This window comes from Gymnogyps californianus, chromosome 11 (assembly GCF_018139145.2).
Source record: "Gymnogyps californianus isolate 813 chromosome 11, ASM1813914v2, whole genome shotgun sequence".
NCBI classification, from domain to species: domain Eukaryota; kingdom Metazoa; phylum Chordata; class Aves; order Accipitriformes; family Cathartidae; genus Gymnogyps; species Gymnogyps californianus.
This window is the reverse complement of record NC_059481.1, coordinates 23,177,587-23,195,245: the sequence shown is the minus strand read 5'-3', so window position 1 is coordinate 23,195,245 and position 17,659 is coordinate 23,177,587. Positions and strand designations below refer to the sequence as shown.

At 54.5% G+C, this 17,659-nt stretch overlaps 1 protein-coding gene across 1 annotated transcript in view; it reads right to left on the bottom strand.

The window, feature by feature from the left end:
- Window positions 1–14,089: 14,089 nt before the first annotated feature.
- Window positions 14,090–17,659, bottom strand: part of GLCE (glucuronic acid epimerase) — a 52,967-nt gene continuing 49,397 nt past the window's right edge. The window contains exon 5 of the mRNA XM_050902937.1: window positions 14,090–15,612. Within this exon, the coding sequence (XP_050758894.1) occupies window positions 14,588–15,612 (1,025 nt within the window). The 3' untranslated portion in view covers window positions 14,090–14,587. The remainder of the gene's footprint in view (window positions 15,613–17,659) is intronic.

Genomic DNA, 17,659 nt, shown 5'->3' with positions numbered 1-17,659 from the left:
CAACATGGGCAAAACGCCACGGGCCACCGTGCGCAGGAGTGGCCGGAGAGAGGGAGGTGGCTGGGAGGCGGTTAACAGACGGGAAAAAATTAACGAGGCAAGAAAGCAATAAACCCGACACAAAATAAAAATGGAAATGCCTTTAGTTAAAGATTAGACTTAAATCAGGAGCTTTTTCTTGGCTGTTGAACTACAAGCGTGCTGCCTCAAAGCTACGTGGAGCCTGCAGCCCCCCGCGATCCCCTCGGTATTCCAGCACTTCTCCATGGTGGAAAGGGGACCTGAACCCTGCGGTGGCCTCCAGAGGCTCAGGACCCGGCTGGAGGGCAGGGAGTGAGGGCAGGGAGTGAGGGCAGGGAGAGAAGGCAGGGAGTGAGGGCTGCCGTTGGTTATTTGCATGCTCCAGAAATGAAGGGCAGCCTGGCACAGAGCTCTGCCTTTGCCTACCCTGCCGCACGGCTGATATAAACGCGTATGAGGGCGATGATGGGACGGAACAAAAATAACGTCCCTTATCTCGGTGAAGCCGAGGAAGCTCGCACAAGCTCTTCACAAAGGCACGCCGCGGGGTGCGGGAGCCCTGATTAGCAAAGAGCCCTTGGACGGGAGCCCCGAGCTGGGTGCGCTCGGGTCCAACCCAGGCAAACCGTGTCGAAAGCAGGGAGCCGCGCCGGGCTGCCTCCGCGCAAGGACGTGGGAAGCACCGGGCCCAGGCTTAACGAAGAACTTGTATGTTTAAGAGCAAAATGAGTCACCGGAGCTGCGGGGCGCAGCGGCAGGCCCGGCACACCCTGCAGTCCCGTGTTTTCTTCCTCCTTCGGGTGGCTTTTTCCAGCCGGGGAGCAGTGCTCCCGTGGCAGCGGCGTGGGACGAGGGACGAGGGCACATCGCAGCCGTGACCTCTGCAAACGGCTCCTTTGCGACCGGCAGGTTACAGACTCTGCAGGCTCACCCAGCTGGCTGCAAGCATAACTCTTCCTCCTCCTCCTCCTCCTCCTCCTCCTCCTCCTCCTCCTCCTCCTCCTCCTCTTCCTCATCCCCCCATGGCCATGCATGAAGCCCCGTGGCGATGTCAGGCACCACCGGCTGCAGGTCCAGCCCGGGAGCCTTTGGTTTGTGCCGAGTTCACCCGGGGAAGGTTCCTGCCTGGCACCGGCTTTCACCCTTAAAGGCTGCGGTTTGTCTCTGGCGAGAGGAGCCCTGACATGTCCCCTGTCACCGTCCCTCCGCCGCGTGTCCGGACTTGGCTCCAGCGAGCGTGGAGCGTGGCTGCGGCAGCTCTTGCGCGGCACAGCTCTCCCCGCCAGCACCAGCCGGCAGCTGGTGTCTTTCAACGGAGGGAAAAATATTTTAGCTGTTAATTATTGACTTTTATGACTTTCTTGCGGCGGCGCAAGGAGAGAGACTGGTTGAACTGTAACACTAGCGGCTGGGCTCCTTTGAGTGCTCGGCACCGGCGTCAGCAGCATGGGACATGCCAAGACCTTTTCCAGCAGAACAACAGAGGCTTTGTAGGAGGTTGTTATTGCTGCGGGTGGCTGCTGGTATCTGCTCGGGATCTGAGACGAGCAGGCAGCTCTGAGCTTACGCATAAGCTTAAGGCTTTCCAAAATCAGTGCGTCTCAGGCACGTGCTTGAGCACTTTCCAGACCCAGCGCTTTCATCCGTCCTCCTCGGGGGACAGCCGCGTCTCTGCGCCCCGTCCCGCTCCTAAAATGCTGCTGAGTGAAACTTCCATAAATTCTGCAAACGACCAGCACAGCCACGAGCTGCCGGTGCTGTAGGAGGGCAGAGAAAAAGCAACGTACTGCCGGCCCCGCCGCACCGTCCCTGTCACACGCAGCTCTTTCCCACCTTCATCTTTGCACAGCGTGCGTGAAAAACTCCCAGCCTCCCAGCGCGGACCCACGGGCGAGCATCACGCCGTGCAAACCCTCGGGCATCCCCGGGGCAGCGTGAAAAGCAGCGAGCCGAAATGATTCAGGGGAAAAAAGCAGAGCGGCCGGTACTTACGGCTCTGCTCCCGGGAGCGGGGCTGGGTCGGATGCTGCGTTATCGTCGGCGCTGGCTCCGGGCGACCGCGTTACTCATCTGTGTACAAACACAGCCCACATGGCCAAACGGCGTTGGAAGCTCGGCCGGGGCGTAGGCAGCCAAGCGAGAGGGCTGGGGCAGGTTTGGCAAAGCCGGCAGCCCGGCAGGAAGGGCAGGGAGGCTCTGCCAAAAGCCCTGCTTGCTGCCGGCACCCGCCGGGACGGTCCCGCACCCCGGCTGGGCTCGGGGCGGGGGGGGGGTGGGTGGGGGGAAGGACGTGGCGGAGGTCAGCCCCGCCGCCTGCTTTCCCAGATTAGGAACAAATTAATTCTGGCTCGTCTTTTAGTGGAACAGGAAAAAGGCAACAAAATAAAACCGGAAATAACTGTGGCCAAACGCTCTCGGATCGGGCTCTGGATTAGCTTCAGCCGGGTTGCAAGGAAGTGGAATAAGGGCAGGAAAAAATAGTAACTCACAGACCTCCCTCCTGTGCATCTTCAGCTCCCAGGCCCCTCTGCTTTAGCACCGGAAAACACCCGAAACTTGCTTAACTGTCTCCAAGGAGACTGTAAAGTTAAAACCCTCCCGTAGATGAAGAGGGAGGTGCTCCCAAACTGGAAAGGGTTCTTACATCATTCCCGGCTGGACGGAGGACTGGATGGGGGTCCCCTCGGCCACCACGGAGCAGGAGCCACCGGCTCTCCCCACGCCTGCGCCAGCTGCAAAAGCCAGCGTGTTTCCCCTTCTCCTCCTCGATACAGCCTCTATTTTTACTGCAGCCGTTGGTAACGTGTTTCACAATATTTGAACAGAGCGGTAGATGGAGGACCACGAGTTGCTGGAGAGGGATGCACGGGCATTGCTCCTGTATTATTAAGTAGCTGGAAGAACCGGAGCCAGGCGTAATGCACTGCTCACAGGTCGCGGGGAGAAGCAATAAGGGTCATCTGAAATCAGGGCTGGTGAACGTGCAGCACTATCCTGCATTTTAATCACAAGGGAATGTCTCTTGACATCAATTTCTGAGTGTAAGTGTGTTAACCCTCCCCTGCCGGCACTGCAGCGCGGCTTCCCCGCAGACGACGGCTTCCCAGGGCTCTGCAATCTCCTTTCGGGTGCCGTTCCCACCGTGAGGGATGCCCGGGGGCTGAGATCGTGCCCGTTTCCCGATGTCGGAGCCTTGCTGGCTGATCCACCCGCCGGCGGGAGGTGGCTGCAGGGTGGGCACAGGGATTTGCACTAATGGGTCCGGTAACGGGTTCCTTCACGAAGCGAACCCCATGCAGAGAGCCAGATCCCACCAGCAAAACCCAAACCCCGTGGCCATGACCTCTGCTACCACGAAACTCATACCTGGCAGCAAACAGGAGCTCGGGGGTGATCTCGCCCCGGCAGGGATGAGCCGGGGACGCGGGGATGGATACGTGCCAGCAGAAGCCGATGCTCACGTTCCGACGTGAGCCCACGCAGGGCTGGGTTCATGAACAGCCCTTTTATTTGGATGAAGAAAGTAAAGCCGTCCGCGGGCAGTACAAGGAAGACAATTTCATCACAGCGCTGCTCAGAGGAGGAGCTGCGTCGTGGATAACTGGGTGCCTCTGGGCCACCCACAGCTCCTGCAGCCTTTTCCCCCCTTGCCGGCGAATTGGCACAAAGTTAGGATTTGCTTTGCGGGCACGGGGCGGGTGAGGCCACGGCCGGGCTGGGCACACGCATGTCTGCATCCAGCTGCGGGGCAGGGGACAGCTCGGCTCCCGGGGGAGATCGTCACTGCCTTCATCCCCCCACGGCCCCCGTCCCCGCAGGGCTACGGGCCAGGAGAGCGGCGAGCAGGAGGAAAACGCTGCCTCTCTGCCCACCCCACGCTTTTGGCACTGAGTGTGTGTTTTAAACCATCTCCCGGGCTCTTTTTTCCTCCAAACCATTGCCCACAGAGACCAAGATGCAGATTTTACTCTACTTACCCCCTCTTTACTACCTCCCCTTACTTCGGCCCCGCTTTGGGCACGACCTCCAGCCCGAGGCAGGAGTTTCTTCCCAGCACCGTGCCTGCATACAAGCAGCCTGGAAAACCTCGTGTTTGCAAAACGGGCGTTTTCAGCACTTGCAAAGGCTGCGCCAGCCCCGCGGTGCCTCCCGCGCAACTGGTGCAACGAGTTTTGAACTGGTGGAAACTTCCCAGCACCGAACGGCTGAACCCCAGCTACGGTTTTTGCAGCAAAATAGGAACCGAGCAGAAATACAACCATGCGAGCAGGACGTCCCGGGGGTCTGGAAACCAGCAGCGAGCACAAACCAGCCGAGAGCTGCTGCTGGCTCTTGTTCCTGGGGTCAAAGCACCGGGGAGAGGCACTTGCGGTGGGGAAGCTCCCGGCTGCATGGCTCAGCTGCCTCCCAGGACGCTGTGCTCTGGGTAAACGCTTTGCCGGCACAGCACCAAGCCACTGGGAGACGGGGTGCTGCCGGAGCACCCGCACCTTCGGCGAAGGTCTGTGCAGCCCAAAATCCCATGGGGGTAACACGTGCGAGTGGGACATCCAGCCCTGCATCGGTGCAAATGCCCGGGCAGCTCTAAACGGGGCTCGGCATCCTGACCGCTCTCCCCAAGCCTCACTGCTGGCACGCGTTTGCCGAGGGCTGGCCAGGATCCATCCCAGCAGCATCCAGCTCCGCTCCAGCCTCCAGCGAGGTTCACAGCTGCCGCCGCAGCCCAGCTCCCCAGCAGCCGTGCTTTTACCGAGGGCTGTTAAAAGCCAGAGAGGATGAAAAATGAAAAATAGGTGTTTGAGCATTGGCCGGATCCTGCTGCCCTTGCTCTGTCCTTAACAGAGAAGTGGGTGAGCTGAGCGTGGCCGGGCACAGGGAGCACCGCTGATCTCGGGGGGGTCACGGCCGCTCTCGGTGCGTGCTGTGGGCAAGGGGTGCCCATGGGAAAGCCCCAGACAGGGCGCCCAGTGCGGGTTTTGGGGGGCCCAGCTTGGCCCAGCAGGCAGCTGCTGGGAACCTAGGGGCACAGTGGGGACATCCCACGGCTTGGGGACAGGGACAGCGCTGGCTCTGCCACCGCTTTGCCACCAGCCCTGGGGCACCGCGTGGCCTGGGGAGCACTGGGCACATGCACACCCCCGCACACCATCCGTCCCCCAAGCTGTGCACAGACACAGCCTTGTGCAGATGTGCACGCCCACTCCGGCTGTGCACACCCACCCCCAGCTGTGCACACCCATTCTAGCTGCACACACCCACCCCCAGATGTGCAGACCCACCCCCAGATGTGCACGTCCACCCCCAGCTGTGCACGTCCGCCCCCAGCTGTGCACGGCCGCCCCTGCAGATGTGCACGTCCACCTCCTGGGCGTGCACACCCCCTGCAGGCATGCACCCCGCCAGATGTGCCCCCGCACCCCCCCGTGCAGATGTGACCACCCCCACGCAGCCCCTGCACGGCCTGGGGACAGCCTGGGGACAGCCACCATCCAAGGGGCAGCAGATGCTGGCGGCCCCCACGCATGGGACCGGAGCAGAGGCCGTGCCGTGGGTGCCAGCGCTCATCCCACCCATGGTCTCGGCTCACGAGTCCGGGCTGCACTCCCCTGGCACTCACCAGCACAGCGCACTCTGGTTTTAATCATTCTCTGGTTTTTATTTGACTTATAACTGGGCAGCAGGAGCATACAGGTGACTTTTCCCAGCTGGCCGTACCCCAGAAAACCAGCGTCTGTTTGCTGAACTGCGGACAAACATCCCGCCCTTCAAAAAAATGACTCGGTGGGAGCTGCGGGGCTCAGCGTCGCAGCCGGAGCTGCCTGTAAAGCCCTGCCAGCCTGGGAGAGAGCCCCGGCAGGCTGCCCAGCCGCCAGGCACCCACACAGCCCCAGCCCTGGAAGCTGCAGGCTGAGCCCAGCTTTCAGGCCGAGCCCAACTTTTAGGCTGAGCCCAGCTTTCAGGCTGAGCCCAGCTTTCAGGCCAGCTCGCAGCACCCGTGGCAGCCAGGGCGGGCAGAGCCCGGCCCTCGCAAGGCTGTGCATGGGCTGCGTTCCCGCCGCCCAGCTCTGCCCGGGTCTGACGCACGTGGCAGTGATGGCAACGTGCTCCAAGCAAGTATTTCTTTTGCTTTTTTTTAATTCTTTAAATTAACTGGAGATTTTGGGCACAGGCTTTCCCAAAATTTCTGTCGAGGGGTGAAGACCAAGCATGGGAAGGGTTCCCCCCACCCCAGAAACATCCAAGCACGTGAAAGCCGTTGCACGGGAGGACCGAGGAGCATCCCTGGCCCCGCAGCCGTCAGGAGCCGCGGGCCGGGCTCGGCACACAATTCCCCACAGAGCCAGGAACCAGCACGGGCAGAGGCGATCCTCCGGGATCTCTCACCCGTCCCCTGCCCGAAGCCTGGTGCGTGGCCCCATCGGTCCCCCACCACCCCTGGGTGACGGGGCCAACCGTGCCCGGCACAGCAGCGGGTCCACCGGCCGGTGCTGAGACCCTGTGCCGGATCCTGGGGGGGGTCACCACGGCCAGAGGGAGCCTGGACTCCCGTCCTCCTCGCAAAGGGGACCTTGTCAGGGCAGCCTGGCTCATCCCTGGGCAGCTTACCCAGAAAGGAGCCGCTGCCGCCTGCTCTCCGTGGCTCCAGCCGCGGGGCTCCCCAGGCATTCTCCGAACCCCACAGCATCGCGGCGGAGCCGCTAACGGGAGGTGCAAAGGGAGAACTGGTTAATATTTAATTTAGCCCTAAGCCCGCATGTTTAATTACGCACATTTAATTCTTCGCCGTGTTATTCATGGTCTACCGCAAACCCCGCCGGGGACCGAGCCGGCACATCCCAGCTCCCGCAGCCCTGCGGGGCCTGATCCTGCTGTGCCCGAGTGCCAGGCAGAGAGCAGCTCAGCACGTGTGGACGCCTGCCGAGGGCAAGGGCTCCCGCTGCAACCCCTGCCTGCGCTGCCTGCGCTTCAGCAGCAGCATCTTTGCGGCAGGCATTGCTGCCGCCCCGGCTGGCGCTGCTGGGCATGACCACAGTGCAAATACCGACACGGAACAATTCACAAGGTGACAACTGCGGAATATCAATGCAACGGTTTATTCTGCGGGTCCGAGTTGTTTTTTCCCCCATAAAAGGGAGTTAGTTGTCTGTAAAGTTAGTTGTTGTGAGCTGGAGCTATTCTAAATGAAGACAATCAGTTGTTCCAGACCTTGTGCTAGTTCACAGCAAAGCGGAGCCGAGCTCCTGATGTGCCTGACTTGCAGAATTACAAAACGTCCGTAGGTGACCCGGGGCTGGCGCAGGGGCTGCAGCGCGTCCCACGGCCCCCTCCTTCGGTGGGCGTTAATGCCACGTGCTGCCAGCGGGACCTGCAGATGTGAGCAGCTCCCCAAGCACAGGCTGGCACCGGCAGACCTCTGCTGCAGTCAGGGCCGCAAAAGGCTTTACAGAAATCTCTGCAAATAACAGGGCAGGATGGGGAAAAGCAGGTGGCACTTGCAAGCCGAGCTGCATCCCTGCCTTGCCCGCTTCTGTATGGGCAGGGAAAGCTGGGGCGAGAGCAGCTGGGGGCTTTGCTATGGGATGAGGTCGCGCCAGGAACAGTGCTGCACCAGCACTCAAAAAACCAAAACCAACCCCAAAACTTTAGAAAATTTTAAATTCATCCAAAAAAAAAAAAAAAAAAGAAAAAATTAACATCAGCAGCAGCTCTGTCATCACTGTTAGCGCCTGTTGTGTGAGCAGAGGAGAAGCCCCGCTGCAGCCCCCCAACGCCTTTGGAGACCAACCCCCTCTGCCCTCGTCTCCGGACCCGCCGTCTCCCAGCCCCCTGCGCCCCGAGGCTTAGGGGGCTCGCGATGGCGGCGTGGGGTGGGCTTTCCCCCCGTGGGTCACCGCCGAGCCCCGGAGGTGCCTGCGGAGCAGCTCTGGCTTCGCCCCAGTGTTTCCTCCCCTCCTGCTCTGCCAGCACCCGTTCCCCACCTCCCACATCCCGGCGGAGACCCCCGCATCTGGAAAGCGATGTGGGGAGCACCGAGGCGGCCGAGCCTGGATGGAAATGGGGGGGTGTGGTGGGGGAGGTCGGGCCAAAATCACCACCCCGGCACATCCCGGGCAGGGAGCAGGACCCCCTGCCCCCTCGGCCCCCGCAGGCAGCCGGCCCCGGCTGCTGGCACAGCCCAGCTCATGCAAGACGTTTCTGGCTCCGGCCTGCCTTAATTAATATTTTTAATTACAAAATGAATATGCTGACACGTTCTGCTTACAGGCCATGTGAGATGGCTTTACGTGTCAGTGCTGACATTCCTGTTCAATGTTTGGAGGACGTGGGGGTACGGCAGCCCCAGCCGGGAGCAGGGATGCTGCGGGGAGCGGAGGGGAGAAGGAGGAGAGCGGCTGCGGAAAACCGGCGGGGAGGGAAGCGGGTGCTGAGGAGGAGCCGCGTCGTGGGAGAGGAGCCAAACCTTTGCTGGAGCGCTGGGACTCCACGGGGAAAATCACCCCCGGCCCTTCCTCACCATCCCCAGCGCAGGAACCCAGCCCCAAATGGAAACCTACGTTTGGAAAGTGCTTCCTCACACCCTCATCATCGCTTCCCGGGATCTTCACCCGCTGCCCTGCCTGCCCACGGCACCCACGGGCACAGCTGGATACGACCCCGCTCCGCATAAGCCAGGCCCAGTGCATTAGAGAGAGCAATACCCAGTATTAATATTTAATTCTCTCTAAGCAGCTCAGGTCTCAGTTAAGCACCCAGCAGCCAGTCCCGCGGTCCCCGGGCAGAGGGAAATGGCATTTACCACCAGCTGCTTCTGCTGACATTTGATTGTTCAACCAAGGCCCAGGGAAAACAAAAAAGCTACAGTGGAATATCGGAGCGTTTAATACGATCCAGCCAAGCCCTGCGAGCGCTTGGGATAAAGACGAGATTTCAGCAAAAAGGCTTCTTTATGATCGAATTAATGGGTTAGTATTCCCCACCCAAGCGATGCCATTTGGATTCTCTTTCTTTCCCCTCCCAGTAATGGGCTTTGCAGAAGTAAGTCTTTTTAGATGCTTCCTGCACACAAGCGGCTGAAGGTGCCGGGAGGTGCTGGGTGCCTGGGGGGCCCCGGCTGATTCGGTACCTTCAAGGGCACCGTGCAAAGGGCGGTTTGATATCCCACCTGGAAAACAGGAGGGAAGGGAGGAAACCGCCGGCCCAGGGCCAGCGCCTGCAGGGTCCCTCCACAGGGGCTGGGGAGCAGAGTTGGGTGCTGGGGGAGGGAGCAGAGCCGGGTCCCACATGGCACCGCCATGGGACGCAGCCAGCCCTGAGCACACACGTGCCCGTGCCCACGCAGCCCCGAGCCCTCGCAGCATCCTCAGCGGGTGCCGAAGCCGGCCCCTGCACAACAAGCCTCTTCCCGAGCATCCTCAGAGCCTCTTTTCACACCCAGAAAGGCTCGGCCGAGATCTCGCTCGCAAACAGGCACCTGGGCCCGGGAAACACGTCCGTGCACCATTTGTGTCTCCCAGCGCAGGTAAAGAAGCTGCTGCCTCCTTCGCCGGAGCCCTGCTGCGTGGGGAAGCTGCACATCAGCGCCGTCTCTTGTATTTTCTCATCAGGGTGACAGAAAGCCACTAAACCACAATGAATCCCTTTAGAAGGGAGTGCCTGAAGGCAACGGCATCGCTTAAGCTCAGGAAGGCAATCAGACTGGGCTTATAAACAGGGAGAACTCTTTAGAGCGGCATTTCTGCTGATAGAGGGGGGCCAAGAGGCAAGGGATGGAGGAGGGATGGAGCCACAGCGGGATGGTGTAGAAGGGAGGCTGTACATGGAGCATTTTCCCACTAGCAAATACTACTAACCTAGACTAATCTAGAAAAACAGCAAAAAACCCGAGAGAGACACCTCACCTTCACTACCGCCAAGAGCATGACCCGGTACCAGCATCTGCACATGCCGAGGGCAAGAGCAGAACCTCAAGTGCTTGAGGCCAGGCCAATACTCTTGTTTCTTCCCCCACTTAGCACCAGAAGCCTGACCTTGCCATAATTAGCTATCAAATATTTTACACCGCCTCCTTAGGGACAGCAACAGCGAGCCCCTGGCAGCCGGTTGTCTGCGGCCACCCAAGTACGCTGAGAAATAAAGCGCAGTTGGCATGTTCACAGCACGAGGGTCTGCCAACTCCTTGGCCCAAAGGCTCGGTGACACCTCGAAAGGAGCAGGGACTCCTCTACCCCGTGGCTGAACGGCCTTTTCGTGGCAGCTGGCAGGAGATGCACAGGATCCATCTGTCCTGGCGGGTGCAGACAGACAGACAGAATCCCCTCGCCTGCACCGACTCCGGAGCGTGTGCGGCTCATGGGACGGCTCCTCCGCTCGAGGCCAGCGGCACGGCGGGGTTTGACCCCTTCCAGAGCAAGGCAGGCACGTGTAAATCCTCTTCTCCGAGATGGGAAACGCGTGAGCAGCCACGAGAGCGGGAGCAGAACCCCTCCGCTCCCGGCTCCTAACTGCTCGTTAGTGGTTATTGCCGCGGCACAAGGTGCTCCGTCCTGTTAATCTTCAGTTCAACCCAACGAGAGCTACTCGGCAAGTTGCTTAGAGATACAAATTCAACAAGATGAGCTCTTAAAATATTTACTGCCCTGACGATCCAAGCCGGTGAGTGCCAGGATGTCTTTCAACATTTGCACTTCACCGTTGCAAAACTCCACCTTGTTGAATAGGCTGAAACACTGAGCGCTTGGCATTTAAATAGCTCCTGCCGTTTTTGGAAGAGATTAGTAAAGTATAGAAGCAGCTATTTAACATTCAGGAAGCGCAACGCACACATGGGAGTTATCAGTCACTCCAGGCAGATGGTAAATGTATCTCCTTTCACCACAAACTGAGCAGCAAACATTCAAATTCATCACCAAGACAACATATTTAAATCCACTTCTATTTTCAATTCATACGTTTTTAACAAACTGCTAAGTAATGAAAATCAATATTTTCACCCAAGCAGTTGGGAGACAGTCCTGACGCTCTGCCCGGCTGCAGAAGATTTGCTCCATGCGTTTCAGCCACGCAAAATTATTCACGACCAAGGCAAACGTGGCATCCCGGGTGCAGGTCACGTTTACAGCCAAGGAGGCACCGACTTCCCCTCGACCAGCTCCGATGTAACGGCACTTCTGCATCAAGGTGGGAAGCGTCACTTCAGGCATGGGGTGGCTAAGACAGAGGTGACTTCAATCCCAATTTTGGGGAGGGGGCGGAATTTTGATAGGACTTGCATATTTTTAGCTGAAAACAGGAATTAAGAGAGTGGTGCACTTCTTGCACATCACAGGCAACCTCAGCCGACCACTTGTCGTCTCTGTTAGGATACTTGTTAGCGACCCGTCAGTTAAAACTGTTATTTCACAAAAATCACAGAAACTCAAAATGAGATGCATTTAGCAGAAATAACTCACACCAGCAACGTACTGCGTGAACTCTACTTGAGCAGACAGAGAATATAGATCTGCGGTCCTTACCTCAAATCAGCAAACTCCCAACTGTTGAAAAAAGAACGTTTTCCACCTCATTTAGAAGAAAAACCTTCCAGAAGACCCTAAAAGGAGACATCTCAAAACCACTCACATGACTGCTCATCAGGGCTTATCTGCAGCCGCACGTAGGGCAGAAGGTACGGACCGAAACAATGAAGACGCCCCACGTTTGTCTTAAGATAAAAAAATTTATTTTACAGTCTTATAAAGCAGCTTTACATTAAGCACAAACGTTGATCCATTTACTTTGTATATAAACATAGTAGAACCTTTCCCGCTGCAAAAAGTCATGTCTTGCTGTATATAAAACTAACCTGTGCACATTGTGCTTAAACTGCAAAGTCTGTACAGCTTTACAAAGGACTACCCTTTACAAGAGCATCCTGTAAACAATTTATTGCATATTTAACACATGGTGTATATCCCACATGTAAAAAAAAAAAAAAAAGTAGAAAAAATAAAGTACAATTACAAGGTGAATGAAAATAGCAGCTTTCAGTGAATGTCTTGCACAATGGCCGAGAAAAACAGCACTGCCACACTTGTACAGTTGTGCTTGTGTGTCACTGGTTTGCATATACCCATGCGCACTATGTTTCCGATGAAGTCTATGTACAATAAGCCCCATGGAAAGATCACACAGATCTTAGTCCCTAAGACCTTTGTCAGTTTGAAGACTGAAAACAAACAAAAACCCCCAACTTAAGTGAATTCGATGAAGTTATAGGCACCAATGTCCAACAATCCTCTTCCACTGCGCAACTCAGTTAAAAAGAATAACAGGAGAAACCCCACGCTAACTCTCTTCGGTTCTACAACCTCTGATGGCGGTTGGCTGAAGTTACACGTGTGCTAAGGCCAACAAAAACGCAATGGAGATGTTAAGGATAAGGTGGTCTGACAGGATCGACGGCGTTGGCACGGCCAACCTACGCGTCTGAGCTCACCTAGCCCACAGCTGCCGGGCGGACTCTCACCAAGCTCTGAAAGATCAGCGACACCGCAATTTTTCAACTGGCATTAATTAAAAAAGAAAGAGGAAATTGTGGCCTCCGTAAGGCACCGATACCATCTCTTGAGCAGTACCCAAAGAGTCTCTCTAGATTCTCCAAATCCAAAACGGGCAAAAGATGGAGGAAACACGCAGGAGGAAGATGTTTCTGCGTTTGCAGTAAGGACCAGTCGTTTGTAAAGGAAGCACATTTTTCTGGGTTTTGCGTGTGTGCGCGCGTGCGTGGGTGTATACACATGTACGTAAAAAAAAAAGTTCACCTCTGCTACCTTTGGTATTGAAATTTCTCCTGTGACATCCACTTCTCATATCAATTGATATAATCGTAGCATGCGTTTGCAAAGATCAAGTAATTAAAAAGTTGTTTCAAATATTTGCGAGAAATAGAAAAAGCATCAAAAACTAGAGAAAAGAAACAAAAAATAAAATCAAGATGCATATTGTCCTTGTGCCCAGCCTTTTTGTGATTTGAATGAACTTTGTCCTCACTATGAACGTCTTAAGCTTAACCCCCACCTACACGTACAACATGTAATAGGATCAGTGGAAAAACCCCAAAGCTAATACATGTCCTTCCCATGCCGGCATCCATCGGGAGCTTTCGGGTCTGGGTCTCTTACAGCAAACACCAGCATGCCTCAACAGAGCGGATAACCCGATATTTGCTACGCTACCAAACAAAACACCCCTGGATCTAATGATGCAATGGGTTGGTTTTACTCTTCTGGATCAACCGGGATGCTACAGGCTGAGAAGGCAGACTAACGGTGGGTGTAAAGGACCGATAAATAGGAAAAAGAAACCGCCTGGTTTCTTCTGCATTACAACAGTACAGCGAAAGCGTTTGGGTTCGGACGCGCGTGTTCGGTTATTGCACGGGTACCCTTGCTCGCTCGGCAGAGCCACGAAGCCAAAGCACACCCGAGAAGCCAGTGCTGGAGATGTAACGACCCCTTACACGACGAGTAAGACAGCAGGCAGAGGTGAAACTTGGTATTAAAGCACAGGTGGAGCTGGAAAGCCCTCTGGGGTAATTTTAATTTTTAAAATGCTTGATATACTCAAGCAGGTTAAAAATGAAAATCACCATAGGAAAACCGTAAGTAATTCCAATTGAATTTCCTGCGCGCTACTCAAAATGAGCTCCACGTCACACTCAGGAATTCAAGACAAGTCTCCCAAAGAATGAAGTTGCCAAAGCTTAGAGAAACCTCTCAGACGTAATTAAAAAATACAGTACAAAACATCGGGCTCCACGACAAGATTCCAGCTACCAGGGAGGAGGTGACACCAGCAAACCTGACGGGTGATGGTAAATTTGGCTGTATAAAAAGGGGGTGGCATGGTTGCAGGCTTTGTGCAGTCTGTGAGCCCCACCGAGTTGTGCTTACGTGACGTGACTTTGAAGCCTGCACGCTGTCTGTGTGTTTTCCACCCACACGTCTGTAAAGAAACCATACAGCTAAAGGATCTCCACACAGAGATTTAAAAAAAAAAAAAAAAAAAAAAAGTGTATTTTTCACCCCAAGAAAAGAATCCGTATTTAAAAAAAAAACACTTTTAAAAAGATACACTGTCCACTACCCAGGCTGCAAGTAAATACACATTTACGGCGTTACACCACGTGATCTGTTACGCTGTTCCAACATATACACATACAACTCCATTTTAAAAGAGGCCACAGACTGACTTTTCAGGCAAGTGCTGGACTTTAGAGACCTGTATGGCTTCTGCAAAGATTTTCCTACAAAAAGGAAAAAAAAAAACCCAACAAAAAACGTCCCCAAACTCAGGAGCACAAAGGGATTTTGCTTCGTGCAGATAGTTTCGCTGTGGAGCACTAAGGACAGGTGAAGTTCCCGAACGCTACCCATCAGACCCAACTGTTTTCACACTGGAATGCAATGATTTCAGGAGATCAGTTTTAAGGATCACTTCTTTGAAATGGTCCGTAAAAAATTTAGGATGCAACCTTTGAAACCGTACCTCTGCGAGGCAGCAGGACCGAGGGGTTTGGTTGTAAGCTCTAGTTGTGCTTTGCCCGGCCGCCTCGCAGGTAGCTCTTCCACCTCTTGACGAACTCTTTGAAGATGGGGGACTCGTCTATCGTGCTGAGGAGCTGGAGCTGGTTGATGTGGGTGGTGTGATAGTCCCAGCGGGCCAGGTTGGGAGCAGTGCCGAGCATGAAGTGCCGAAGGTCGTAGATGGTCCCTGAGCCGGTGTCGTAGAGGGGAAGCATGGCCTTCAGGGACTCCATGCCCCGCTCGTAGAGGACCCGCGCCTCCTTCCCCAGCTTCTCCCCGGCCGTTTCTTTTAAGTCGTACAGCCCGATTAAGGAGTACATGAAACCGTTGAGCACGAAGGAGCTGGGTGAGGTCGGGTACTCCTCGTACCAGTCGTGCCGGTTCATGAAGACGGCTTTCACCCCGCGCTGCTCCGACGGCAGCTTGTACGGCGCCGTCGCCCGCAGAGCCGAGCTGAGGAACGCGTGGTCCTTCGTCAGCAGGTAGGCCCGCACCAGCGTCGAGATGGCCTGTCCTTGTGCCATGGCCGAGTACCAGCCCGGGTCCAAGGACTTAAAGCCTTCCCCCAGCTTCCTCGTCACCATGATGGGCCAGCCGCCCCTCTCGTCCTGGTTCCTCACCAGCCAGTTGCTGGCAGCAAAAAAAGCCGCCATGTGAGCGGTGGCCGAGATGGTGACGTTATCGAGGAAGCCTCTACCCTTCGCTACCAGCCTCACCACTCTCTTGGGCATGATTTTGGTCTGCTTCACGGCTTTCGTGTTCGAGAGGCCGACGCCTTTCCGTAGGTCGGTCACCAGGTCTCTGGTGAGGGTGCTCCAGCTAGTCCTGGGACCGATGCCGTAGTAGATGTCTCGGTCCTTGAAAGCGATGAGCTGGGTGTTGGAGACGTAGTGCACGGTGAAGAGCTGGTTCTTCTCCGTCGTCTCGAGAACCACGGAAACGCTCCCGTTCGTTATGAATTTGAGATCAAAAGAAATAATAAAATCTCGCGTGTTCCCAAGCTGCAGAGATACCCCCTCGGTATTTTCTGCAAAACAAACCAAAAAAAGCCTTGTTCAGTGGTAAAGCACTCATTTCTCCATGGGAGCGCAGCTTCCAGAGGTAAGCCCTCTTACCAGGCAGGATCCAAAAGCTTTTAGGGCAGCCCATCAATAATTCAATCATTCTTTCTGCGCACTATCATGTATTATTTAATTAAGCATAAAAGTAAATCCGCGAGCGAAGGCCGACTCCCGCAGCACCGGGGAGAACTCGTTTGCATCTTACATTAACACGCTGCAGCGCTTTGCTGCGGAGCAGAAGTGCCAGGGATTCGATCAATGGCTTTATCAGACGCTTCTGGTACCTGATCGATGGGAATTAGGGTTAGGTACCCCCCAGTAACGGGGGGGTACGACTGCTGCCTGCAGCCGCCTGCTGGCAGGATGCAGGACAGGCAGAGCCGGACTTTCCTACAGGACGGGGCACAGCAGCCAAGCTGCAAGAACGTAGGTGCTGCGTGATTTTCCTCTTCTGTAATTCAAAACGTAAACCGACAACCACCTTTTCGTTCCAAACTGAAAATTTCACTTGGCAGAAAAGACACCAAAAAAGCGGCGCCGCTTGAGCGGCTGCATTTCTGAATAAAGCTCTGCTTTCAGAAAAAAAAAAAAGAAAAAAAAAAAAAAAGCCGGGAGCACCGAGAAGCAGGTATTTAGGATCCCCCTGGGGCTAATATTTAAATCTACGACTTTTTTCTTTCCCAACCTGACAGTTCCAAAAACCAGTGCGCTGATTAGTTTAATGGGGGGAAAAAAGAAAAGAATATAGACAGACTAACATGTTAAAGTATTTATTAACCTCTCCGTTGGCAAAACTCAGTTTAATTTAAAAAAAAAAAAAAAATTTTAAATAAAGCTCCTAGGCAATGCCATATAATAAAATCCAGCGTTCTCTTGCAGGCTAGATTTTAAAACGTAAAATCAGCTTTTCCCAAAAAAACCTATACTAGAAGATCAAAGGGCTAATCAGTTTGTAAGGCTGCGTGCAAATCCGGTAGCTTTGAAGGCACAGAGGAATGATAAACACTTAAAGACAGTCATCTTAAATTAACGGCTTTCCATAGAACAAAATTCTCCTGCGCGAGGCAATTGTTTCCTTTCTGCTACTTCTCGATGTGTGAAATACCCCGTAAATGTTTCTACGTTGCAGCCATTGAGTCATGGTCAGCTTTTTCTGCACAGCAGAGGCTTTTCTCCATCTCCCAGACTAATCTACGGCATTTTGCAACGTCTTGTGTTGAAAGGTGCTATTGTACAGTACCTATTATTTTGACTGAATGTCATGTTTTCCAATCTTTTAAAGTAAAAGCTTCACTCCTTTGAGTTTTGGAGACCAGCATCTGCTTCGGGAGAAGAAACCGAGCGCTTTGTTACACAACATTTTGCTCCTATGAAAAATCTAATTAAAAAACCCCACTCGCAATTCCTGTCAAGTAAGTTTTATGGTTCCTTGTAAATAAATGCTTGTGCGATAACGAAGTGAATTATAATAGAGGGGGGGGAAAAAAAGAGTTTTAAGAAGCGAAGGAGAACTACAGGCTGCCCGTTGTTTGCACTGCCTTAAGCGCCTATAAATCCATTACTTAAGGCCATCTAAGACGAGTGGATGCATAGCACGGCCTTCGAGCCCCACAGATTACTCTGCCATCAATAAAGGATGAGGAGAGAATACATAACAGATCTTTTAGCCTGTCCTCTCCTCGTATTTATCTACTACAAAGACAAGACTGTTCGACAATTTTTTCCCTAGAGACCCAGGCCTAAGGTGCCAACTGAATATTACTTCATTGTCTTTTTAAGTAATGGACTCATTAATTCTAATGGGTATTGATTGAGGAAAAATACATTACGTCCTTATTAATGAGCCTGTCCTAGCACAAAGGAAACTCTTGCATGAAATAATGAATTTCCCTGCTAAGTACGAAACAGAACACTGTAAATCGAAGAGACAGCAACAAAATGCATCTTGCACGTCTGCAGGTGAAGGAGAGCGCCTGTATGCAGCCCCAGATCTTCACCGTCCTCCCCCAGTCC